The 26,238-nt window shown below is 43.7% G+C and overlaps 1 protein-coding gene across 50 annotated transcripts in view; it reads left to right on the plus strand.

Annotated features, from left to right (window-relative positions):
• Nucleotides 1-26,238, plus strand: part of ank3b (ankyrin 3b) — a 294,436-nt gene that overhangs the window by 236,741 nt on the left and 31,457 nt on the right. For 23 of the 50 annotated variants that reach the window (XM_090217955.1, XM_090217912.1, XM_090217944.1 and 20 more), the window contains 8 exons: nucleotides 4,661-4,885; nucleotides 11,755-11,909; nucleotides 13,888-14,099; nucleotides 14,533-14,837; nucleotides 18,507-18,735; nucleotides 18,902-19,027; nucleotides 19,709-19,834; nucleotides 21,836-21,881. In XM_090217955.1, coding sequence (XP_090074081.1) covers nucleotides 4,661-4,885; nucleotides 11,755-11,909; nucleotides 13,888-14,099; nucleotides 14,533-14,837; nucleotides 18,507-18,735; nucleotides 18,902-19,027; nucleotides 19,709-19,834; nucleotides 21,836-21,881 — 1,424 coding nt within the window. Of the gene's footprint in view, nucleotides 1-4,660; nucleotides 4,886-11,754; nucleotides 11,910-13,887; nucleotides 14,100-14,532; nucleotides 14,838-18,506; nucleotides 18,736-18,901; nucleotides 19,028-19,708; nucleotides 19,835-20,257; nucleotides 20,285-21,835; nucleotides 21,918-26,238 lie in introns of all 50 variants that reach the window. The other 27 variants (XM_090217947.1, XM_090217950.1, XM_090217933.1 and 24 more) reach the window with 3 other exon arrangements.

The raw sequence follows: 26,238 nt of genomic DNA on the forward strand, positions 1-26,238 counted from the left end.
GTAAGATACAGACTGACTCTATAGATGCTGTCTCTACAGTAGAACAGTCCTATAGTCTCTGGGTAAGATACAGACTCTACAGTAGAACAGTCCTATAGACTCTGAGTAAGATACAGACTCTACAGTAGAACAGTCCTATAGACTCTGGGTGAGATACAGACTCTACAGTAGAACAGTCCTATAGACTCTGGGTAAGATACAGACTCTACAGTAGAACAGTCCTGTAGACTCTGGGTAAGATACAGACTCTACAGTAGAACAGTCCTATATACTCTGGGTAAGATACAGACTGACTCTATAGATACAGACTCTACAGTAGAACAGTCCTGTAGACTCTGGGTAAGATACAGACTCTACAGTAGAACAGTCCTTTAGACTCTGGATAAGATACAGACTCTACAGTAGAACAGTCCTATAGACTCTGGGTAAGATACAGACTGACTCTATAGATACAGACTCTACAGTAGAACAGTCCTATAGACCCTGGGTAAGATACAGACTGACTCTATAGATACAGACTCTACAGTAGAACAGTCCTATAGACTCTTGTTATGGAACTGCTTCATCAAATTATTTAATTAATCTCTATGTTGGTGAATGGAAGGTCATACCTTGGTTTCTCTCCCTCTCTCTCTCTCTCTCTCTCCCCTCTCTCTCTCTCTCTCTCTCGATCTCTCTCGATCTCTCTCTCCCTCTCTCTCTCTCTCTCCCTCTCTCTCTGTGTATCTCTCTCAATGTCTCTCTCTCCCCCTCTCTCTCTTTCTCTCTCTCTCTTTCTCTGTTTCTCTCTCTCTGCCTCTCTCTCTCCCCCTCTCTCTCTCTCTCTCTCACTCTCTCTCTCTCTCTCTCTCTCTCTCCTCTCTCTCTCTCTCTCTCTCTCTCCCCTCTCTCTCTCTCTCTCTCTCTCGATCTCTCTCTCTCTCTCTCCCTCTCTCTCTGTGTATCTCTCTGTCTATGTCTCCCCCCCCCCCCTCTCTCTCTCTTTCTCTCTCTCTCTTTCTCTGTTTCTCTCTCTCTGCCTCACTCTCGCTTCCCCCCCCCCTCTCTCTCTCTCTCTCTCTCGATCTCTCTCTCCCTCTCTCTCCCTCTCTCTCTCTGTCTCTCTCTCTGTGTATCTCTCTCTCTATGTCTCTCCCCCCCCTCTCTCTCTCTTTCTCTCTCTCTCTTTCTCTGTTTCTCTCTCTCTGCCTCACTCTCGCTTCCCCCCCCTCTCTCTCTCTCTCTCTCTCTCTCTCGATCTCTCTCTCTCTCTCTCTGCCTCTCTCTCTCTGCCTCTCTCTGTCTCTCTCTGTCTCTCTGTCTCCCTCCCTCTCTCTTTCTCTCTCTCTTTTTCTCTCTCTCTCTCTGTCTCTCTCTCTGTCCTATCCTCTATTTCCTCCTTCTTTCCTGAAATTCTCTGTTTCTTCATCCTCCCTATATCATAGTAGTAGTATTAGTTTGTTTATATTACTACTTCATGTATAGTCCTAGAATATTTCTAATACTAGTTTATATAGTACTCGTTTATGTATAGTACTAATTTATACATTATACTAGTTTGTGTATAGTACTAGTTATTTCTAGTACTACTTCATTTCTAGTACAAGTTTATAGTACTTGTTTATAGTACTAGTTTATTTATAGTACTACTTAATTTATAGTACTACTGTATTTAAAATGACTACTTAATTGATAGTACTAGTTTATTTATAGTGCTACTTTATAGTACTACTCCATTTATAGTACTGCTTTATTTATAGTATTTTTTATAGTACTAGTTTATTTATAATACTGCTTTATTTATAGTACTGCTTCATTTATAGCACTGTTTTCTAGTACTACTCCATTTATCTACTGCTTTCTTTATAGTACTACCTTATTTATAGTACTGCTTTATTTATAGTACTGCTTTATAGTACTACTCCATTTATAGTACTGCTTTATTTATAGTACTAACTTATTTATAGTACTGCTTTATTTATAGTACTGCTTTATTTATAGTAGTACTTCATTTATAGTACTGCTTTATTTATAGTACTGCTTTATTTATAGTAGTACTTTATTTATAGTACTGCTTCATTTAAAGTACTACTTTAATTATAGTACTACTTCATTTATCTACTGCTTTATTTATAGTACTACTCCATTTATAGTACTGCTTTATTTATAGTACTACCTTATTTATAGTACTGCTTTATTTATAGTACTACCTTATTTATAGTACTGCTTTATTTATAGTACTACTTCATTTATAGTACTGCTTTATTTATAGTATTACTTCATTTATAGTACTGCTGTATTTATAGTACTACTTCATTTATAGTACTACTTTATTAGGGCGGCAGGTAGCCTAGTGGTTAGAGCGTTGGGCCAGTAACCCCGAAAGATTGCGAGATCAAATCCCCGAGCCGACAAGGTTTAGATCTGTCATTCTGCCCTTGAACAAGGCAGTTAACCCACTGTTCCTAGTCCGTCATTGTAAATAAAAATTTGTTCTTAAATGACTTGCCTAGTTAAACAAAGCGTAAATAAAAAATATAAATAAATAATAGAATAGCACTTGTTTATTCATAGTACTACTTAATTTATAGTACTACTTCATTTGTAGTACTGGTTTGTTTATAGTACTAGTTTATGTATAGTCAAACTTTATTTATAGTACTAGTTAATTTTTTGTATTACTTAATTTATAGTACTAGTTCATTTATAGAACTACTTCATTTATAGTACTAGTTTATGTATACTACTAGTTCATGTATCTGTACAACTTCATTTATTAAATAGTTCATATGTAGTACGAATTAATTTATAGTCCTACATTTTTTATAGTACTAGTTTATAGTGCTAGTTTATGTATAGTACTAGCTTATTTATAGTACTAGTTTATTTATAGTACTACTTCATTTATAGTACTAGTTTATTTATAGTACAAGTTTATTTATAGTACTAGTTTATGTATAGTACTAGTTTATTGTACTACTTAATTTGTAGTACTAGATTATTAATAGGACTAGTTTATAGTACTAGTTTATTTATATCACTACTTTATTTATAGTACTACTTTATAGTACTAGTTTATTTATAGTACTACTTTATTTATAGTACTAGTTTATTTATAGTACTACTTTATTTATAGTACTAGTTTATTTATAGTACTACTTCATTTATAGTACTAGTTTATTTATAGTACTAGTTTATTTATATCATTACTTTATTTATAGTACTAGTTTATTTATAGTACTACTTCATTTATTGTCTTTATTTATTTAGAACTACTTCATTTATAGTACTAGTTTATTTATAGTGCTAGTTTATTCATAGTATAAGTTTATGTATAGTACTAGTTTATTTATAGTACTAGTTTATTTATAGTACTACTTCATTGATAGTACTTGTTTATTTATAGTACTACTTAATTTATAGTACTAGTTTATTTATAATACTAGTTTATTGTACTACTTAATTTGTAGTACTAGATTATTAATAGGACTAGTTTATAGTACTAGTTCATTTATATCACTACGTTATTTATAGTACTAGTTTATTTATAGTGCTAGTTTATTCATAGTACTAGTTTATTCATAGTACTAGTTTATAGTACTAGTTTATTTATAGTACTAGTTTATTTCTGTCTTTATTTAACCCCCTAGTATGACTCATAATGATGACTGTGGTTTTTCCTGCTCCTTTTCCTCTCCTCCTGCAGCTTTTCCTCTCCTCTACCTCAGTATGACTCCAGGTGATGATTGGTTACTCTATGTTGTTACCACGGTTACTCTATGTTGTTATCACGGTTTCTGTTACCATAGTTTCTGTTACCACGGTTACTGTTGCGACGGTTTCTCTCTGTGCTTGTTTTATCTGTAATCTACCTCACCTGAATCTACCTCAACACTTAGTAAAGAGACGCATCGGAAGATAGGAATGAAATTATTACAAGTAACCCACAATAGATGACATTTTCACATTCTTGTGTCTAGATTTGTACGCGTTCTTAAACTGACATCAGTCCCATTAATTTCATATTGATATAATTTGTATTGGCTGAGTTGCCGCAGGCATCCTCAACACTATCAGCCATAACCTAACAACCATGTTGTTGTAGTAAATGGACTAACTAGCAGAGTGAATAAAGATGTACTATCAGCCATAACCTAACAACCTCCCTCCCTCCCTCCCTCACTTCCTTTCTCTCTCCCTCCCTCCCTCCCTCCCTCCCTCCCTCCCTCCCTCCCTCCCTCCCTCCCTCACTTCCTTTCTCCCTCCCTCCCTCCCTCCCTCCCTCCCTCCCTCCCTCCCTCCCTCCCTCCCTCCCTCCCTCCCTTCCTTCCCTCTCTTCCTTCCTTCCTTCCTTCCTTCCCTCCCTCCTTACATACTTCCTTCCTAACCTCCCTCCCTTCCTTCCTTTCCTCCACCCCTTCCTTCCCTCCCTCCCCTTCCTGTCTGTCTGTCTTTCTGTCTGTCTGTCTGTCTGTCTGTCTGTCTGTCTGTCTGTCTGTCTGTCTGTCTGTCTGTCTGTCTGCCTGCCTCCCTTCCTTCCTTCCTTCCTTCCTTCCTTCCTTCCTTCCTTCCTTCCTTCCTTCCTTCCTTCCTTCCTTCCTTCCTTCCCTCCCTTCCTCCTTCCTTCTCTCCCTCCTTCCCTCCGTCCTTCCCTCCCTCCCTCCCTCCCTCCCTCCTGTAGGTTCCTGGTCAGTTTCATGGTGGACGCACGCGGCGGCTCCATGCGTGGAAGTCGTCATAACGGAATGCGCATCATCATCCCGCCCAGGAAGTGCACGGCTCCGACACGCATCACCTGCCGCCTGGCGAAGAGGCACAAGCTGGCCACGCCCCCACCGATGGTGGATGGAGAGGGATTGGCCAGCAGGCTGGTGGAGGTGGGGCCTGCTGGAGCTCAGTTCCTGGGGTAGGCCTTCACATTGTTTATTTACCTGTTTGTTAGTTTTGATGCTTCTTTCCTCATCTCCATGGAAGCCATCTGTTCTTGTAGTGTTTGGTGTTGATTTGTTATAGTGTGGTGTTTCAGTGTTTAGATAGAGGAGCTTGCCCACCTTTGTTCCCATGCCAACACAGACCCCAGTAGACACCAGCACTACTAAACTATTGTAGGTCAGTCTGCTGCTTCTTCACATAGCATCATGCAGATAGCACTACTCTACGTAGTTGAACACTTCTACCATGTGTTGGATAGTCATTGAAAGAGACCGCTTATAGTCTCCATAGTTGGAGACTTAATTGAAAGAGACTGCTTATAGTCTCCATAGTTGGAGACTTAATTGAAAGAGACTGCTTATAGTCTCCATAGTTAGACACTTCATTGAAAGAGACTGCTTATAGTCTCCATAGTTAGACACTTCATTGAAAGAGACTGCTTATAGTCTCCATAGTTGGAGACTTAATTGAAAGAGACTGCTTATAGTCTCCATAGTTGGAGACTTAATTGAAAGAGACTGCTTATAGTCTCCATAGTTAGACACTTCATTGAAAGAGACTGCTTATAGTCTCCATAGTTAGACACTTCATTGAAAGAGACTGCTTATAGTCTCCATAGTTGGACACTTCATAGAAAGAGACTGCTTATAGTCTCCATAGTTAGACACTTCATTGAAAGAGACTGCTTATAGTCTCCATAGTTGGACACTTCATAGAAAGAGACTGCTTATAGTCTCCATAGTTGGACACTTCATTGAAAGAGACTGCTTATAGTCTCCATAGTTGGACACTTCATAGAAAGAGACTGCTTATAGTCTCCATAGTTGGACACTTCATTGAAAGAGACTGCTTATAGTCTCCATAGTTGGACACTTCATTGAAAGAGACTGCTTATAGTCTCCATAGTTGGACACTTCATAGAACGACTGCTTATAGTCTCCATAGTTGGAGACTTAATTGAAAGAGTTGCTTAGAGTCTCCATAGTTGGACACTTCATAGGAAATACTGCTTAAAGACTAAACAAAAGAATGCAGCCTCCACACAGTGATGCTAATGGTGTCGTAGAAGTAGCATCACAGAACTAGCCTCCACACAGTGATGCTAATGGTGTCTTAGAGGTAGCATTACAGAACTAGCCTCCACACAGTGATGCTAATGGTGTATTAGAGGTAGCATCACAGAACTAGCCTCCACACAGTGATGCTAATGGTGTCTTAGAGGTAGCATCACAGAACTAGCCTCCATACAGTGATGCTAATGGTGTCGTAAAGGTAGCATCACAGAACTAGCCTCCACACAGTGATGCTAATGGTGTATTAGAGGTAGCATCACAGAACTAGCCTCCACACAGTGATGCTAATGGTGTCTTAGAGGTAGCATTACAGAACTAGCCTCCACACAGTGATGCTAATGGTGTTTTAGAGGTAGCATTACAGAACTAGCCTCCACACAGTGATGCTAATGGTGTATTAGAGGTAGCATCACAGAACTAGCCTCCACACAGTGATGCTAATGGTGTCGTAGAAGTAGCATCACAGAACTAGCCTCCACACAGTGATGCTAATGGTGTCTTAGAGGTAGCATTACAGAACTAGCCTCCACACAGTGATGCTAATGGTGTATTAGAGGTAGCATCACAGAACTAGCCTCCACACAGTGATGCTAATGGTGTCTTAGAGGTAGCATCACAGAACTAGCCTCCACACAGTGATGCTAATGGTGTCGTAAAGGTAGCATCACAGAACTAGCCTCCACACAGTGATGCTAATGGTGTATTAGAGGTAGCATCACAGAACTAGCCTCCACACAGTGATGCTAATGGTGTCTTAGAGGTAGCATTACAGAACTAGCCTCCACACAGTGATGCTAATGGTGTTTTAGAGGTAGCATTACAGAACTAGCCTCCACACAGTGATGCTAATGGTGTCTTAGAGGTAGCATTACAGAACTAGCCTCCACACAGTGATGCTAATGGTGTCGTAGAGGTAGCATCACAGAACTAGCCTCCACACAGTGATGCTAATGGTGTCTTAGAGGTAGCATCACATAACTAGCCGCCACACTGTGATGCTAATGGTGTCTTAGAGGTAGCATCACAGAACTAGCCTCAACACAGTGATGCTAATGTTGTCTTAGAGGTAGCATCACAGACCACTTCAGGTGTGGTCAGATGGCCATTTGTTCATGTGCTGTGTTGTAGGAATGCCAGTTTGTTGCTCATATCATCTTCTGTGTCTCTTATTGCTGCTTGGATGTGACTCAGTAAACTGCACCTTCCTAGAAAGCTCCCATGTCTAGACGATGGAGAGATGTTGGTTAGCCGAGTCCTGCAGCTGGGGCCACCAGGAACTAAGTTTATTGGGTAGGAGGAGCATCAATTAGAGAGACATCAGGCTATCCATGATAGATAATATTATGACCATCCCATAGAGCAGGGGTTCCCAAACTTTTTCTCTCTGGGCTCCCCTTTCCAGCATTGGGGAACATCCCGTGCCCCACCTCCCAACCCGGCCTGCACGCGCGTGTGCCACGTCTATTTAAATGGGCTCAAGCACTGTTCTTGTTGGTGTAGAGAAGTTTGTATGTTAAAAGTGTTGTATTCATGTGATATTTGAGTGACTAAAAGATGACAACGATATCTATTGGCTAAAAAACATGACAAGAGGAACTGATGATGCACTACTCAGTTTAGAAAATTATACTGTTACAACTTTCAAGAGTAAGTTTAAAGTTTATTTAAGTTTAAGTAAGTTTATTTTATTTTATTTTTTTTATATTGGGGGGGGGGACCCCACAGTTTGGGAACCACTGCCATATAGAGACATCAGCCTGTCCATGCTAGGTAATATTAGCATCATCTCCATCACGACCATGTGATTACCACAGAGAGACATCGGGCTGTCCATGCTAGGTAATATAGCACCATCTCCATCACGACCATGTGATTACCACAGAGAGACATCAGGCTGTCCATGCTAGGTAATATAGCACCATCTCCATCACGACCATGTGATTACCACAGAGAGACATCAGGCTGTCCATGCTAGGTAATATAGCACCATCTCCATCACGACCATGTGATTACCACAGAGAGACATCAGGCTGTCCATGCTAGGTAATATAGCACCATCTCTATCACGACCATGTGATTACCACAGAGAGACATCAGGCTGTCCATGCTAGGTAATATTATCACTATCTCCATCACGACCATGTGATTACCACAGAGAGACATCAGGCTGTCCATGCTAGGTAATATTATCACCATCTCCATCACAACCATGTGATTACCACAGAGAGACATTAGGCTGTCCATGCTAGGTAATATAGCACCATCTCCATCACGACCATGTGATTACCACAGAGAGACATCAGGCTGTCCATGCTAGGTAATATTATCACCATCTCTATCACGACCATGTGATTACCACAGAGAGACATCAGGCTGTCCATGCTAGGTAATATTATCACCATCTCCATCACGACCATGTGATTACCACAGAGAGACATCAGGCTGTCCATGCTAGGTAATATAGCACCATCTCCATCACGACCATGTGATTACCACAGAGAGACATCAGGCTGTCCATGCTACGTAATATAGCACCATCTCCATCACGACCATGTGATTACCACAGAGAGACATCAGGCTGTCCATGCTAGGTAATATAGCACCATCTCTATCACGACCATGTGATTACCACAGAGAGACATCAGGCTGTCCATGCTAGGTAATATTATCACCATCTCCATCACAACCATGTGATTACCACAGAGAGACATCAGGCTGTCCATGCTAGGTAATATTATCACCATCTCCATCACAACCATGTGATTACCACAGAGAGACATTAGGCTGTCCATGCTAGGTAATATAGCACCATCTCTATCACGACCATGTGATTACCACAGAGAGACATCAGGCTGTCCATGCTAGGTAATATTATCACCATCTCCATCACGACCATGTGATTACCACAGAGAGACATCAGGCTGTCCATGCTAGGTAATATTATCACCATCTCCATCACAACCATGTGATTACCACAGAGAGACATTAGGCTGTCCATGCTAGGTAATATAGCACCATCTCCATCACGACCATGTGATTACCACAGAGAGACATCAGGCTGTCCATGCTAGGTAATATTATCACCATCTCTATCACGACCATGTGATTACCACAGAGAGACATCAGGCTGTCCATGCTAGGTAATATAGCACCATCTCCATCACGACCATGTGATTACCACAGAGAGACATCAGGCTGTCCATGCTAGGTAATATAGCACCATCTCCATCACGACCATGTGATTACCACAGAGAGACATCAGGCTGTCCATGCTAGGTAATATAGCACCATCTCCATCACGACCATGTGATTACCACAGAGAGACATCAGGCTGTCCATGCTAGGTAATATAGCACCATCTCCATCACGACCATGTGATTACCACAGAGAGACATCAGGCTGTCCATGCTAGGTAATATTATCACCATCTCCATCACGACCATGTGATTACCACAGAGAGACATCAGGCTGTCCATGCTAGGTAATATTATCACCATCTCCATCACAACCATGTGATTACCACAGAGAGACATTAGGCTGTCCATGCTAGGTAATATAGCACCATCTCCATCACGACCATGTGATTACCACAGAGAGACATCAGGCTGTCCATGCTAGGTAATATTATCACCATCTCCATCACGACCATGTGATTACCACAGAGAGACATCAGGCTGTCCATGCTAGGTAATATTATCACCATCTCCATCACGACCATGTGATTACCACAGAGAGACATCAGGCTGTCCATGCTAGCACCATCTCCATCACGACCATGTGATTACCACAGAGAGACATCAGGCTGTCCATGCTAGGCAATATTATCACCATCTCTATCACGACCATGTGATTACCACAGAGAGACATCAGGCTGTCCATGCTAGGTAATATTATCACCATCTCCATCACGACCATGTGATTACCACAGAGAGACATCGGGCTGTCCATGCTAGGTAATATAGCACCATCTCCATCACGACCATGTGATTACCACAGAGAGACATCAGGCTGTCCATGCTAGGTAATATTATCACCATCTCCATCACAACCATGTGATTACCACAGAGAGACATTAGGCTGTCCATGCTAGGTAATATAGCACCATCTCCATCACGACCATGTGATTACCACAGAGAGACATCAGGCTGTCCATGCTAGGTAATATTATCACCATCTCTATCACGACCATGTGATTACCACAGAGAGACATCAGGCTGTCCATGCTAGGTAATATTATCACCATCTCCATCACGACCATGTGATTACCACAGAGAGACATCAGGCTGTCCATGCTAGGTAATATTATCACCATCTCCATCACAACCATGTGATTACCACAGAGAGACATTAGGCTGTCCATGCTAGGTAATATAGCACCATCTCCATCACGACCATGTGATTACCACAGAGAGACATCAGGCTGTCCATGCTAGGTAATATAGCACCATCTCTATCACGACCATGTGATTACCACAGAGAGACATCAGGCTGTCCATGCTAGGTAATATTATCACCATCTCCATCACGACCATGTGATTACCACAGAGAGACATCAGGCTGTCCATGCTAGGTAATATTATCACCATCTCCATCACAACCATGTGATTACCACAGAGAGACATTAGGCTGTCCATGCTAGGTAATATAGCACCATCTCCATCACGACCATGTGATTACCACAGAGAGACATCAGGCTGTCCATGCTAGGTAATATTATCACCATCTCCATCACGACCATGTGATTACCACAGAGAGACATCAGGCTGTCCATGCTAGGTAATATTATCACCATCTCCATCACGACCATGTGATTACCACAGAGAGACATCAGGCTGTCCATGCTAGCACCATCTCCATCACGACCATGTGATTACCACAGAGAGACATCAGGCTGTCCATGCTAGGCAATATTATCACCATCTCTATCACGACCATGTGATTACCACAGAGAGACATCAGGCTGTCCATGCTAGGTAATATTATCACCATCTCCATCACGACCATGTGATTACCACAGAGAGACATCGCTTGGGCTTTTCCCCTCCTGGCTGTTTCAGCTCTTCCTGCTTGTTGGGCATGATACTCACTGCTGCACCAGTATCCTGAATGATGGAGAAGGCTGGGTCCTCAGTCTCTGATAAGTTTCTACTTCCCTCACTAGGTAGTATCTCCTGTCACTTTAATGTCCAGAACGGGAGTAGATTGCAAGGAGGGACTTACATCTTGACATTTGTTTCATACAAGTTTTCAATTTGCTTGATAAAATACAAAATGAGGCTACATATCAATTCTTCCTCTTGAGTTATATTTTGTGTGTAATTCTCCTCTGTGGCATTTCATAGGATATGGTTATATCATGCCTACATCGCTGGTTCTTTTCCAGTTCTGTGTCATTCTGAGATCTCATACTGGGACTGTCTACCTTCACATAGTGCAGCTTCTCGTCAGCTTCAGACTTGTCTAACTGCTCCATGCATCGCGTCTGTTCTAATAAATCCAGCTCATTGACATATGTTCCCATTCCGTTACAGACGCTACCATGAAAGTCGTTCAGGTCTATTTGCTCTGCATGTGCACCTCCCATCCTCATCTTCAATACCTCTCCAACAACAACTTAAGATATGAGTATAGAAGTCATGTGACATCATACCAACAGCATCTTCACCTCTCCTCTGTCATCCCAGTCGGCTCAGGAGGGGCTGCCATATTGGGGCTGTAGTGTTGTAGTTTGTGTGTAACCACTGAGAAAGCCCTGTGGTTCCCCCTACAGCCCTGTGATCGTGGAGATCCCCCATTTTGGTTCTATGAGGGGGAAGGAGAGGGAGCTGATCATGCTGAGGAGTGAGAATGGAGAGACCTGGAAGGAACATCAGTACGACTGCAAGACAGATGACCTCAATGAGCTGCTCAACGGCATGGATGAAGGTATGGACTATATTATAGGACTATCATTGAGATGGATGACAGTATCGACTTTTATCTACCTCCACAGAGCTGGACAGTTCAGTGTAATAATCATTCTGTTGTCTCTACCTCCACAGAGCTGGACAGTTCAGTGTAATAATCATTCTGTTGTCTCTACCTCCACAGAGCTGGACAGCTCAGTGTAATAATCATTCTGTTGTCTCTACCTCCACAGAGCTGGACAGTTCAGTGTAATAATCATTCTGTTGTCTCTACCTCCACAGAGCTGGACAGTTCAGTGTAATAATCATTCTGTTGTCTCTACCTCCACAGAGCTGGACAGTTCAGTGTAATAATCATTATGGTGTCTCTACCTCCACAGAGCTGGACAGTTCAGTGTAATAATCATTCTGTTGTCTCTACCTCCACAGAGCTGGACAGCTCAGTGTAATAATCATTCTGTTGTCTCTACCTCCACAGAGCTGGACAGTTCAGTGTAATAATCATTCTGTTGTCTCTACCTCCACAGAGCTGGACAGTTCAGTGTAATAATCATTATGTTGTCTCTACCTCCACAGAGCTGGACAGTTCAGTGTAATAATCATTCTGTTGTCTCTACCTCCACAGAGCTGGACAGTTCAGTGTAATAATCATTCTGTTGTCTCTACCTCCACAGAGCTGGACAGTTCAGTGTAATAATCATTATGTTGTCTCTACCTCCACAGAGCTGGACAGTTCAGTGTAATAATCATTCTGTTGTCTCTACCTCCACAGAGCTGGACAGTTCAGTGTAATAATCATTCTGTTGTCTCTACCTCCACAGAGCTGGACAGTTCAGTGTAATAATCATTATGTTGTCTCTACCTCCACAGAGCTGGACAGTTCAGTGTAATAATCATTCTGTTGTCTCTACCTCCACAGAGCTGGACAGTTCAGTGTAATAATCATTCTGTTGTCTCTACCTCCACAGAGCTGGACAGTTCAGTGTAATAATCATTCTGTTGTCTCTACCTCCACAGAGCTGGACAGTTCAGTGTAATAATCATTCTGTTGTCTCTACCTCCACAGAGCTGGACAGTTCAGTGTAATAATCATTCTGTTGTCTCTACCTCCACAGAGCTGGACAGTTCAGTGTAATAATCATTATGTTGTCTCTACCTCCACAGAGCTGGACAGTTCAGTGTAATAATCATTATGTTGTCTCTACCTCCACAGAGCTGGACAGTTCAGTGTAATAATCATTCTGTTGTCTCTACCTCCACAGAGCTGGACAGTTCAGTGTAATAATCATTATGTTGTCTCTACCTCCACAGAGCTGGACAGTTCAGTGTAATAATCATTCTGTTGTCTCTACCTCCACAGAGCTGGACAGTTCAGTGTAATAATCATTCTGTTGTCTCTACCTCCACAGAGCTGGACAGTTCAGTGTAATAATCATTCTGTTGTCTCTACCTCCACAGAGCTGGACAGTTCAGTGTAATAATCATTCTGTTGTCTCTACCTCCACAGAGCTGGACAGTTCAGTGTAATAATCATTCTGTTGTCTCTACCTCCACAGAGCTGGACAGTTCAGTGTAATAATCATTCTGTTGTCTCTACCTCCACAGAGCTGGACAGTTCAGTGTAATAATCATTCTGTTGTCTCTACCTCCACAGAGCTGGACAGTTCAGTGTAATAATCATTCTGTTGTCTCTACCTCCACAGAGCTGGACAGTTCAGTGTAATAATCATTCTGTTGTCTCTACCTCCACAGAGCTGGACAGTTCAGTGTAATAATCATTCTGTTGTCTCTACCTCCACAGAGCTGGACAGTTCAGTGTAATAATCATTATGTTGTCTCTACCTCCACAGAGCTGGACAGTTCAGTGTAATAATCATTCTGTTGTCTCTACCTCCACAGAGCTGGACAGTTCAGTGTAATAATCATTCTGTTGTCTCTACCTCCACAGAGCTGGACAGTTCAGTGTAATAATCATTCTGTTGTCTCTACCTCCACAGAGCTGGACAGTGCCAAGGACCTGGAGAAGAAGCGTATATGTCGCATCATCACCAAGGATTTCCCACAGTACTTTGCGGTGGTGTCTCGTATCAGACAGGAGAGCAGCCAGATGGGCCCTGAGGGAGGAGTCCTCTCCAGCCTGACACTTCCATTGGTCCAGGCCTCCTTCCCAGAGGGGGCGCTCACCAAGAAGATACGCGTGGGACTGCAGGTTAGTCTGGTCACAGTGCTGAACTGTTCTGAGAACAGGTTAACTGTCACACTGTACCTGAACTGTTCTGAGAACAGGTTAACCATCACACTGTACCTGAACTGTCCAGGGAACAGTTTAACCATCACACTGTATCTGAACTGTTCTGAGAACAGGTAAACCATCATACCTGAACTGTTCTGAGAACAGGTAAACCATCATACCTGAACTGTTCTGAGAACAGTTAAACCATCACACTGTACCTGAACTGTTCTGAGAACAGGGTAACCATCACACTGTACCTGAACTGTTCTGAGAACAGGGTAACCATCACACTGTACCTGTTTACTGTAGTTGTTATGAGCCGAATTAATCACTTGTTGAATAAGTGTTTTAACTGTGGAACAGCGTTTCTGATTGGCTGATTATGCACTTCGATTCTGATTGGTTCTAGGCCCAGCCGGCTCCTGATGACATGGTGAAGAAGATCCTTGGTAACCGGGCAACATTCAGCCCCATAGTGACGGTGGAACCTCGACGCAGGAAGTTCCACAAACCCATCACCATGACGATCCCGGTCCCGCCCTTGTCAGGGGAGGGGGTTAGCAATGGCTACAAGGGAGATTCCACCCCCTGCCTGAGGTTGCTATGCAGCATCACCGGCGGAACCTCTCCTGCCCAATGGGAGGACATCACTGGGACCACGCCCCTAACCTTCGTCAATGACTGTGTCTCCTTCACTACCAATGTCTCTGCCAGGTAAGACTGTCTCCTTCACTACCAATGTCTCTGCCAGGTAAGACTGTGTCTCCTTCACTACCAATGTCTCTGCCAGGTAAGACTGTCTCCTTCACTACCAATGTCTCTGCCAGGTAAGACTGTCTCCTTCACTACCAATGTCTCTGCCAGGTAAGACTGTGTCTACTTCACTACCAATGTCTCTGCCAGGTAAGACTGTGTCTCCTTCACTACCAATGTCTCTGCCAGGTAAGACTGTGTCTACTTCACTACCAATGTCTCTGCCAGGTAAGACTGTGTCTCCTTCACTACCAATGTCTCTGCCAGGTAAGACTGTGTCTCCTTCACTACCAATGTCTCTGCCAGGTAAGACTGTGTCTTCTTCACTACCAATGTCTCTGCCAGGTAAGACTGTGTCTCCTTCACTACCAATGTCTCTGCCAGGTAAGACTGTGTCTCCTTCACTACCAATGTCTCTGCCAGGTAAGACTGTGTCTCCTTCACTACCAATGTCTCTGCCAGGTAAGACTGTGTCTCCTTCACTACCAATGTCTCTGCCAGGTAAGACTGTGTCTCCTTCACTACCAATGTCTCTGCCAGGTAAGACTGTCTCCTTCACTACCAATGTCTCTGCCAGGTAAGACTGTCTCCTTCACTACCAATGTCTCTGCCAGGTAAGACTGTGTCTCCTTCACTACCAATGTCTCTGCCAGGTAAGACTGTCTCCTTCACTACCAATGTCTCTGCCAGGTAAGACTGACTCCTTCACTACCAATGTCTCTGCCAGGTAAGACTGTGTCTCCTTCACTACCAATGTCTCTGCCAGGTAAGACTGTGTCTCCTTCACTACCAATGTCTCTGCCAGGTAAGACTGTGTCTCCTTCACTACCAATGTCTCTGCCAGGTAAGACTGTGTCTCCTTCACTACCAATGTCTCTGCCAGGTAAGACTGTCTCCTTCACTACCAATGTCTCTGCCAGGTAAGACTGTGTCTCCTTCACTACCAATGTCTCTGCCAGGTAAGACTGTGTCTCCATCACTACCAATGTCTCTGCCAGGTAAGACTGACTCCTTCACTACCAATGTCTCTGCCAGGTAAGACTGTGTCTCCTACACTACCAATGTCTCTGCCAGGTAAGACTGTGTCTCCTTCACTACCAATGTCTCTGCCAGGTAAGACTGTCTCCTTCACTACCAATGTCTCTGCCAGGTAAGACTGTGTCTCCTTCACTACCAATGTCTCTGCCAGGTAAGACTGTCTCCTTCACTACCAATGTCTCTGCCAGGTAAGACTGTGTCTCCTTCACTACCAATGTCTCTGCCAGGTAAGACTGTGTCTCCATCACTACCAATGTCTCTGCCAGGTAAGACTGTGTCTCCTTCACTACCAATGTCTCTGCCAGGTAAGACTGTGTCTCCTTCACTACCAATGTCTCTGCCAGGTAAGACTGTGTCTCCTTCACTACCAATGTCTCTGCCAGGTAAGACTGTCTCCTTCACTACCAATGTCTCTGCCAGGTAAGACTGTCTCCTTCACTACCAATGTCTCTGCCAGGTAAGACTGTGTCTCCTTCACTACCAATGTCTCTGCCAGGTAAGACTGTCTCCTTCACTACCAATGTCTCTGCCAGGTAAGACTGACTCCTTCACTACCAATGTCTCTGCCAGGTAAGACTGTGTCTCCTACACTACCAATGTCTCTGCCAGGTAAGACTGTGTCTCCTTCACTACCAATGTCTCTGCCAGGTAAGACTGTGTCTCCTTCACTACCAATGTCTCTGCCAGGTAAGACTGTGTCTCCTTCACTACCAATGTCTCTGCCAGGTAAGACTGTCTCCTTCACTACCAATGTCTCTGCCAGGTAAGACTGTGTCTCCTTCACTACCAATGTCTCTGCCAGGTAAGACTGTGTCTCCATCACTACCAATGTCTCTGCCAGGTAAGACTGTGTCTCCTTCACTACCAATGTCTCTGCCAGGTAAGACTGTGTATCCTTCACTACCAATGTCTCTGCCAGGTAAGACTGTGTCTCCTTCACTACCAATGTCTCTGCCAGGTAAGACTGTGTCTCCTTCACCACCAATGTCTCTGCCAGGTAAGACTGTGTCTCCTTCACTACCAATGTCTCTGCCAGGTAAGACTGTGTCTCCATCACTACCAATGTCTCTGCCAGGTAAGACAACTGGCTTTACTGGGTTGTTACGTCCATTTACTTTCCATGTGGTTATACTCTAAAAGCTGAAATATTAACACAATGTTACAGATGACATGAGGTATTCTCAGTGTTATTATACTACAGATGACATGATGTATTCTCAGTGTATTATACTACAGATGACATGAGGTATTCTCAGTGTTATTATACTACAGATGACATGATGTATTCTCAGTGTTATTATACTACAGATGACATGAGGTATTCTCAGTGTTATTATACTACAGATGACATTATGTATTCTCAGTGTATTATACTACAGATGACATGAGGTATTCTCAGTGTTATTATACTACAGATGACATGAGGTATTCTCAGTGTTATTATACTACAGATGACGTGAGGTATTCTCAGTGTTATTATTCTACAGATGACATGAGGTATTCTCAGTGTTATTATACTACAGATGACATGAGGTATTCTCAGTGTTATTATACTACAGATGACGAGGTATTCTCAGTGTTATTATACTACAGATGACATGATGTATTCTCAATGTTATTATACTACAGATGACATGAGGTATTCTCAGTGTTATTATACTACAGATGACATGATGTATTCTCAGTGTTATTATACTACAGATGACATGAGGTATTCTCAGTGTTATTATTCTACAGATGACATGAGGTATTCTCAGTGTTATTATTCTACAGATGACATGAGGTTTTCTCAGTGTTATTATACTACAGATGACATGATGTATTCTCAGATTTATTATACTACAGATGACATGAGGTATTCTCAGTGTTATTATTCAACAGATGACATGATGTATTCTCAGTGTTATTATACTACAGATGACATGAGGTATTCTCAGTGTTATTATTCTACAGATGACATGATGTATTCTCAGTGTTATTATACTACAGATGACATGAGGTATTCTCAGTGTTATTATTCTACAGATGACATGATGTATTCTCAGTGTTATTATACTACAGATGACATGAGGTATTCTCAGTGTTATTATTCTACAGATGACATTATGTATTCTCAGTGTATTATACTACAGATGTCATGAGGTATTCTCAGTGTTATTATACTACAGATGACATGAGGTATTCTCAGTGTTATTATACTACAGATGACATGAGGTATTCTCAGTGTTATTATACTACAGATGACATGAGGTATTCTCAGTGTTATTATACTACAGATGTCATGAGGTATTCTCAGTGTTATTATACTACAGATGTCATTAGGTATTCTCAGTGTTATTATACTACAGATGACATGAGGTATTCTCAGTGTTATTATACTACAGATGACATGAGGTATTCTCAGTGTTATTATTCTACAGATGACATGAGGTATTCTCAGTGTTATTATTCTACAGATGACATGAGGTATTCTCAGTGTATTATACTACAGATGACCTGTCCTTGTCCTCTGTCCTGTGTGTGTTTCTAACCTGTATCTGTCCTCTGTCCTGTGTGTGTTTCTAACCTGTATCTGTCCTGTGTGTGTTTCAGGTTCTGGCTTGCTGACTGCCACCAGATCCCAGAGACTGTAGGCCTTGCCACCCAGCTGTACAGAGAGCTCATCTGTGTTCCTTACATGGCCAAGTTCGTGGTGTTCGCCAAGATGAACGACCCTATGGAGTCCCGCCTGCGCTGCTTCTGTATGACAGATGACAAGGTGGACAAAACCCTGGAACAGCAGGAGAACTTTGAGGAGGTGGCCAGGAGCAAAGACATCGAGGTGGGTTTCACCTGCTGCTTTCACTTCCTATGTACATCTCCTGCTCTCATCCATCACAATGCTGGGGAATGTATTCCTACACCATACATGATTCTAGAATGACTTGAACACTGTATGGTTAGACCAAGCTGTGTGATCAGGATGTCATTATGCTGTTGTCTCCTAGGTTCTGGAGGGGAGGCCCATCTATGTGGACTGCTATGGTAACTTAGCTCCTCTGACCAAGGCTGGACAGCTACTGGTGCTCAACTTCTACGCATTCAAAGAGAACCGGCTTCCTTTCTGTGTGAAGGTACACATACTATACTACTGTCTTGATGTCCTCCACTGAGTCATGGCCTGGGTATGAGGCTGCTTGATGTTCTCCACTGACTCATGTTCTGGGTAGGAGGCTGCTTGATGTTCTCCACTGACTCATGTTCTGGGTAGGAGGCTGCTTGATGTTCTCCACTGACTCATGGCCTGGGTAGGAGGCTGCTTGATGTTCTCCACTGACTCATGGCCTGGGTAGGAGGCTGCTTGATGTTCCCCACTGACTCATGGCCTGGGTAGGAGGCTGCTTGATGTTCCCCACTCAGTCATGGCCTGGGTAGGAGGCTGCTTGATGTTCCCCACTCAGTCATGGCCTGGGTAGGAGGCTGCAACGGAACCAGTACTGATTGGAACAAACAGCTTTAGAACAAGGCCCGGAGGCCATAACCTCGTTCCATCCTGCCTCTCATTGATCTGTCACTGGCTTCCTGTCACTGGCTTCCTGAACTCTGCAACAGGGCTTTAATACCCCCCCCCCCCCCCCCCGCACTTTAATGAGTGCTCTCCCTTCATGAACTAATCTTACCCTCAGGAACTCTTAGGATAGAGGTTTCCTGACATCACAGTCAGTAGTAGGGTTGATCTATAGCATTAAGAGCCGTAAACTGTGTGCATTCGTTCATGTAGTGAGTATCCCCTAAATGCTTTGGTTCCTCTCTAGGTCAGAGACAACAGCCAGGAGCCGTGTGGCCGTCTGACATTCCTGAAGGAGACCACTAAGACCGCTAAGGGTCTCCCCCAGACGGCCGTGTGTAACCTGAACATCACCCTACCTGCGCTGAAGAAGGTAAGCACTCAGCTGTTGTAATGGCTGTGTTCCATATCATCCCATCCTCATTCAGGGGGATAGAGCAGTATGTTAGAGGTGAAGTGCTGCCTGAGTGTGTCTTTTATCTGTTTTGAGCTTCATAGTGGTTCATAGTGGTTATCTTTGGCTGTTTCCTAGCCAACCAAATCTCCCATCTGATTTGGGACTTCATGCTTTGGTGCCTTGTTCTTTTCAACTGGCTGACTTTGTGGTTGTTGACGTGGTTTCTGTGGCTTCTAATCTGCTGTAAGTGTTGGATTTTCAATGCTGTTGTTTTCTGTGTTTTTCTTTGCTGGCTTTGCGGTGGCTTCTCTAACTGTTTCTGTCAATCACTCCTTTTCACATCCTGTCCATTCCCCTCCTTATTCCGCCTGTTTCTGCAATGCATCTTGGGAACCCAAGGAAATGGAGTCAGACCCAGATGAAGAGGTAATATACAGTACCCTGGTGACCTTTACCCCTGTCCATCCATGGCTGTGCTTCTCTGGTGACATAGCTGTCCAATAAGGCACTGCTCTGTGTCCTCTGCTGCTGCCATTGGCTCATCTAGCTCTGCTTTTGTGAGGCTTGTAAACCCTTGGCTCTACCTCTACCCATCCACCCATGTCCCCTGATCTGTCCCTTTAGGAAAACACTCTTAAGTTAACCTTGCAGAGCTGTTGGTGATTTACTGCTTAGATTTTAATAAGAACACTTTTCTACCAATTAGCCAAAGGAAATCAATCCATGGTTGATTTCCTTTACATACGTTGTTAATAGGCTACTGTTAAGGATGTATGGTGTTTTAATGTAACAATGTTGTAGTAACACGGTCCAGTTTAGTTATCACAGTTCTTAGAAGAGACACAGTCAGTAAACTGACCCAGAGATAGCTACTACCATTTACTGTCAGTTATAAAACCCTACATTTCAGATCCTATTGATCTGACGAGTTGACCCAGAGATAGCTACTACCATTTACTGTCAGTTATAAAACCCTACATTTCAGATCCTATTGATCTGACGAGTTGACCCAGAGATAGCTACTACCATTTACTGTCAGTTATAAAACACTACATTTCAGATCCTATTGATCTGATGAGTTGACCCAGAGATAGCTACTACCATTTACTGTCAGTTATAAAACCCTACATTTCAGATCCTATTGATCTGACGAGTTGACCCAGAGATAGCTACTACCATTTACTGTCAGTTATAAAACCCTACATTTCAGATCCTATTGATCTGACGAGTTGACCCAGAGATAGCTACTACCATTTACTGTCAGTTATAAAACACTACATTTCAGATCCTATTGATCTGACGAGTTGACCCAGAGATAGCTACTACCATTTACTGTCAGTTATAAAACCCTACATTTCAGATCCTATTGATCTGACGAGTTGACCCAGAGATAGCTACTACCATTTACTGTCAGTTATAAAACCCTACATTTCAGATCCTATTGATCTGACGAGTTGACCCAGAGATAGCTACTACCATTTACTGTCAGTTATAAAACACTACATTTCAGATCCTATTGATCTGACGAGTTGACCCAGAGATAGCTACTACCATTTACTGTCAGTTATAAAACACTACATTTCAGATCCTATTGATCTGACGAGTTGACCCAGAGATAGCTACTACCATTTACTGTCAGTTATAAAACACTACATTTCAGATCCTATTGATCTGACGAGTTGACCCAGAGATAGCTACTACCATTTACTGTCAGTTATAAAACCCTACATTTCAGATCATATTGATCTGACGAGTTGACCCAGAGATAGCTACTACCATTTACTGGCAGTTATAAAACCCTACATTTCAGATCCTATTGATCTGACGAGTTGACCCAGAGATAGCTACTACCATTTACTGTCAGTTATAAAACCCTACATTTCAGATCCTATTGATCTGAGGAGTTGAGTAGTCAGGTAATGTCAGGTAATCCATCTTCTAACAGAGAACTGACAGGATGTTGTGTTGTTGTTGCAGACTGAAAAGCCAGAACGACGTCATACCTTTACATCTCTAGCCTTACGTAAGCGTTACAGCTATCTCGCCGAGCCTGCCACGAGTGAGTGAGACATTTTCACTAACTTCTATAACAATAATAATCTGCTTGGAGTTGATTTGCATTAACATGTAACATATTGAGTGAGTAATACAGATTATAGCTAGTACATATTTATATGTGATATCTGCATATTCTCACCTACATAACTTGTATTGTAAGTCCACATGCTCGTTTCTGACATGGTTTACTTTGCATGGTTTGGTTTGATTAGTATTTTAACTTACTGTGCTGTGCTTGCCCACAATGTGTTTTTTATCATTTAAGATATTATTTTTTCACCGGCAATAAAGTAACTCAAATCGCGCCATACAGATTTTGCTTTGATTGACTCCCATAATGATTGGCTTTGTGATTGTATAGCTTTTCCTTTCTGTTGTAGGGAAATGCATGGAAGGTCACTATTGACTTTCTCTCAGCTGCTACAGTTTCCACCGTAGGCGATTGTCACTAAGGGTACTCAGTCTTGCACGACATGTAGAGATATCATGGAGCTGAAACCTAGAGCTGTGTTCTGCCATGTGTCTTGCTGTGATACAGACAGATGGAGGCTTCTGTATAGTGTTCACCTCTGTTTTGTCAGAACACCCTCATTGGGGAATGGAAAGGTGGAACATCAGACCGAACAGATAAAAGACACAGATGGATCTGCTAGTCAGAGGAATGTAGCACATCCCGCGTGTACAGAGAACAGTTTGATGTTATTCTGTGTATTTGTCTTGTTGCCATGTTTATGTTTAGTTTGTCCTGGTCTTTGTGATTGTTTTGCTGTATGTGCTTCATTGGGCTTCTTTTCCATCTTGCTGTGTAACGTTGTCGTAACCATGGATCATAGTGGATCATATTTCCTTTACGGCTCCATCATTCCCATTTCAACTCTTCATCAAAGTATTGTTCTTCCTCCCTTGATAATAGAAGCGTCACTGACACATGTTTTCCCTCTGGTCTCTCTGTTTTTCAACCATTTTCTGTTGATTTTCTGTTGGATTTCATTTTGCTTATTTAAAGAAACAGTTGAGCGAAGCACAGCAAGAACACTGCCTGCTGGTTACACTCACAAACCTGTCTTTTCAACAAGATCTTACCAGGCATGGTCGACTGCGCCTCTTCCCCACACTGTCCAAGCAAGGAGTGGACTGGGCTCCCTCTCCGGCTCACCGTCCAACACACCATCTGCATCGCCACTAAAGTCTGCCTGGTTGCTCTCCTCCGCCTCTCCAATCAAATCCACCATCGGAGCCTCACCGCCACATTCAATCAAGTCCTCTGGCGACATAGCTTCTTTACCTGTCAGATCCTATAGAACTATGGCCTCCCCTATTAAGACTGTTGTACAGCAGGCCCAGTACCCGGTCCAGGTCTCTGCCAGTCTGGTGTCCTCTTCCTCTAAACCTGGAGCAGATCCTGTCTTCATTAAAGGACTATCCACCCCATTTTCTTCCAGGACCACCCCAGCCTCTAACACAGGGTCTGTTCCAGATAGATCAACCATGACTCAACCCGAATCTCCCAAATGCACAGCCAACATGTACACCTTACCCTTCAAATCAGTCCTGTCGTCTTCATCCTCCTCCCCTGTCAGAACCATCGCTGGTCTGTCCTCCTCATCCTCCTCCCCTGTCAGAACCATTCCTGGCCTGTCCTCCTCATCCTCCTCCCCTGTCAGAACCATTCCTGGCCTGTCCACTACTTCAGCTACATCTAAGGGGAAGCCCCTCCCCTCGCTGTCCTCACCAGCCCACTCCTCAGAAACCTCTGCTATGGTGAATGGATTAGTTTCTCCCATGAAGTACGCCTCTTCTTCTCAGTCCTCCTCCCCCTGCTCCTGTTTGCTCTCTGATAGGTCTAGCAGTCTGCAGGAGAGGATACAGACCAACACTCACGCCGCCACTTCCAGTGTCAGTGCAGCTATAAATGAGGCTGAAAGGACATTTAACTCTTCAGGGTACGGAACACTCAAATCAGTGTCCTCACGGAGATCTAACACCTCAACTTCTGTCTACGGCTCTATGAGGTCTCAAACCTCTTCCACCACCTCAGCAACATCCAATACAATGACTGTACCTGTATACTCTTTTCTCAATGTTGCGACCGAGTCCCAAATGAAAAAAGGGCCTGGGTCGCTGAAGATGTCGCCTGCAGACTCTCGCAGGTCAAAGACAGCCGTGAAGTCCCCTCCTTACATCACCCCCCCAGGGCTCACTCTAACCCCACCCTCCTCCCTATCCTCCAATCAGGACATCCTGAAAGACGTGGCCGATATGAAGGAGGACCTGATCAGAATGACGGCCATCTTGCAGACTGTCCCCAGAACAGCCAGGAATGTTCAGTCTCAGACCCCTAAAGAGCCTAAGATGGAGGATGAGGAACCCTTCACCATAGTAGAGAAAGTGAAGGAGGATCTAGTTAAAGTCAGTGAGATACTGACCAAGGATGTGGTGAGTGATAGTCAAGCCTGTAGAGGGAAGCCTGTAGAGGAGGAGTGGGAGGAGTTCTCTAAAGATGAGTTAGAGGAAGCCCAGCAAAGTGCTAAGGAATTCTTTCACCCTCTGTTTGACGCTAACACCCTCTCCTTTAGGCCCCAGTCTATTCCCAGTAAAGAGTTGAATTTAGCCAAGGTTGTTGACTACCTGGCCAATGACATAGGTGCTAGTTCTCTTTCTAAGATGGCCGAGATGAAGAGCAGATATGAGGAGGCAAAAAGAGAAGGGGAGGACAAACAGAAACTAAAAAAACTCAAGATGCCTCCCCCAGGCATGCGTACCTCTGCCTCTGAGAAAGACTTATGTAAACTAGCAGAGTCATATTATGGACCTGACACCATATTGGAGTCACCAGAGGACTTATCTCATGAGCAGGATAAGAGTCCTCTGTCAGACAGCGGCTTTGAAACCAGGAGTGAAAAGACTCCTTCAGCCCCCCAAAGTGCAGAGAGCACCGGGCCCAAACCCCCCTTCACTGACCCCATCCCCCCCTGCATCACCGAGACTAGGACCGAGGTGGTCCATATCAGGAGCTACGAGCACCCAGACGAACCCTGTGAGGTGCAGATGGAGGAGGCAGCCTCAGCATCGCCGGCCTGCATTGAACCAGAGGCCTCCGCCGCCTCCATCAAAGACAAAGTCAAATCATTCCAGATCAAAGTGTGTGACGACTCTGACTCTGTCGTTAGCAAGAGCATGAGGCTCAAAGAGGAGACCCACATCACCACCACGACGCGCATGGTTTACCACAAGCCGCAGCTGAAAGACGGCTCGGAGAGGATCGAGGAGACCATGTCAGTCAGAGACATCATGAAAGCATTCCAGTCCGGAAGGGACCCCTCCAAAGAACTTTCTGGACTGTTTGAGCACAAGGCTGGCCAGGACTCTGTCAAAGGGGATGAACTCACCCCCAGGTTCATTGATAATGACACTAAAGCCAAAAGAATAATGGAGGTTCACATAGAAAAAGAAGGAAACACATTCCAACCAACTGAGGTGATTATCAGGGAGACCAAGAAGATTCCAGACTCTTATTTCTATAAAGGAGACCACAGAATCCAAGAAATGCCTGATTACGACGAGGCGCCGCAGGAAGGGGAGGAGCTTACTGCCAATGACAGCCGGCCCAGCTCCGCTCAGCTCATGGCCGATGACTCCTACAAAGCTCTCAAACTGCTCAGCCAGCACTCTGTAGAGTATCACGATGACGAGCTCTCTGAACTCAGGGGAGAGTCTTACAGATTCGCTGAGAAGATGCTACGTTCTGAGAAACTAGACATATCCCACTCTGATACAGAAGATTCTATGGCTGACCAAACACACCAAATTACCTCAGAGTCGCATGGGGAAGAGAGTGATTACGGTGAGAAAGAGGCTGTGCCCAGGAAAGAGTTCACTTTCAAGTCATCAAAGGATACATCCTCTAAGTCAGGTAAATGTTCTCATAAGGATGACAAGTTTGACAAAGTGACAGTGTTGCATTACACCACAGAGCCAGGCAGCCCAAAACATGCAGTGTGGATGCGTTTCACTGAGGACAAGCTGGACAGGAACAGAGAGAAGCTCATCTACGAGGACCGCGTGGATCAAACTGTCAAGGAAGCTGAGGAGAAACTAAGCGAGGTCTCTCAGTTTTTCCGTGACAAAACTGAGAAACTGAACGACGAGCTGCAATCGCCGGAGAAAAAGCCTCCAAAGAGAGACCCCAGGGAGACCAGGTCTGGGCCCAGCTCCACCTGTAATAGCCCAGAGAAAACCCAGCAGAAAGCCAGGGCAGAGGGAGAGGAGTGGGGCAAGGGAAGGGGGAACAAACTGTTCAGTAGTACAACTGAGAGGAGGAC

Source organism: Oncorhynchus mykiss, chromosome 23 (assembly GCF_057628025.1).
Source record: "Oncorhynchus mykiss isolate SJ-2025 chromosome 23, ASM5762802v1, whole genome shotgun sequence".
NCBI lineage: Eukaryota > Metazoa > Chordata > Actinopteri > Salmoniformes > Salmonidae > Oncorhynchus > Oncorhynchus mykiss.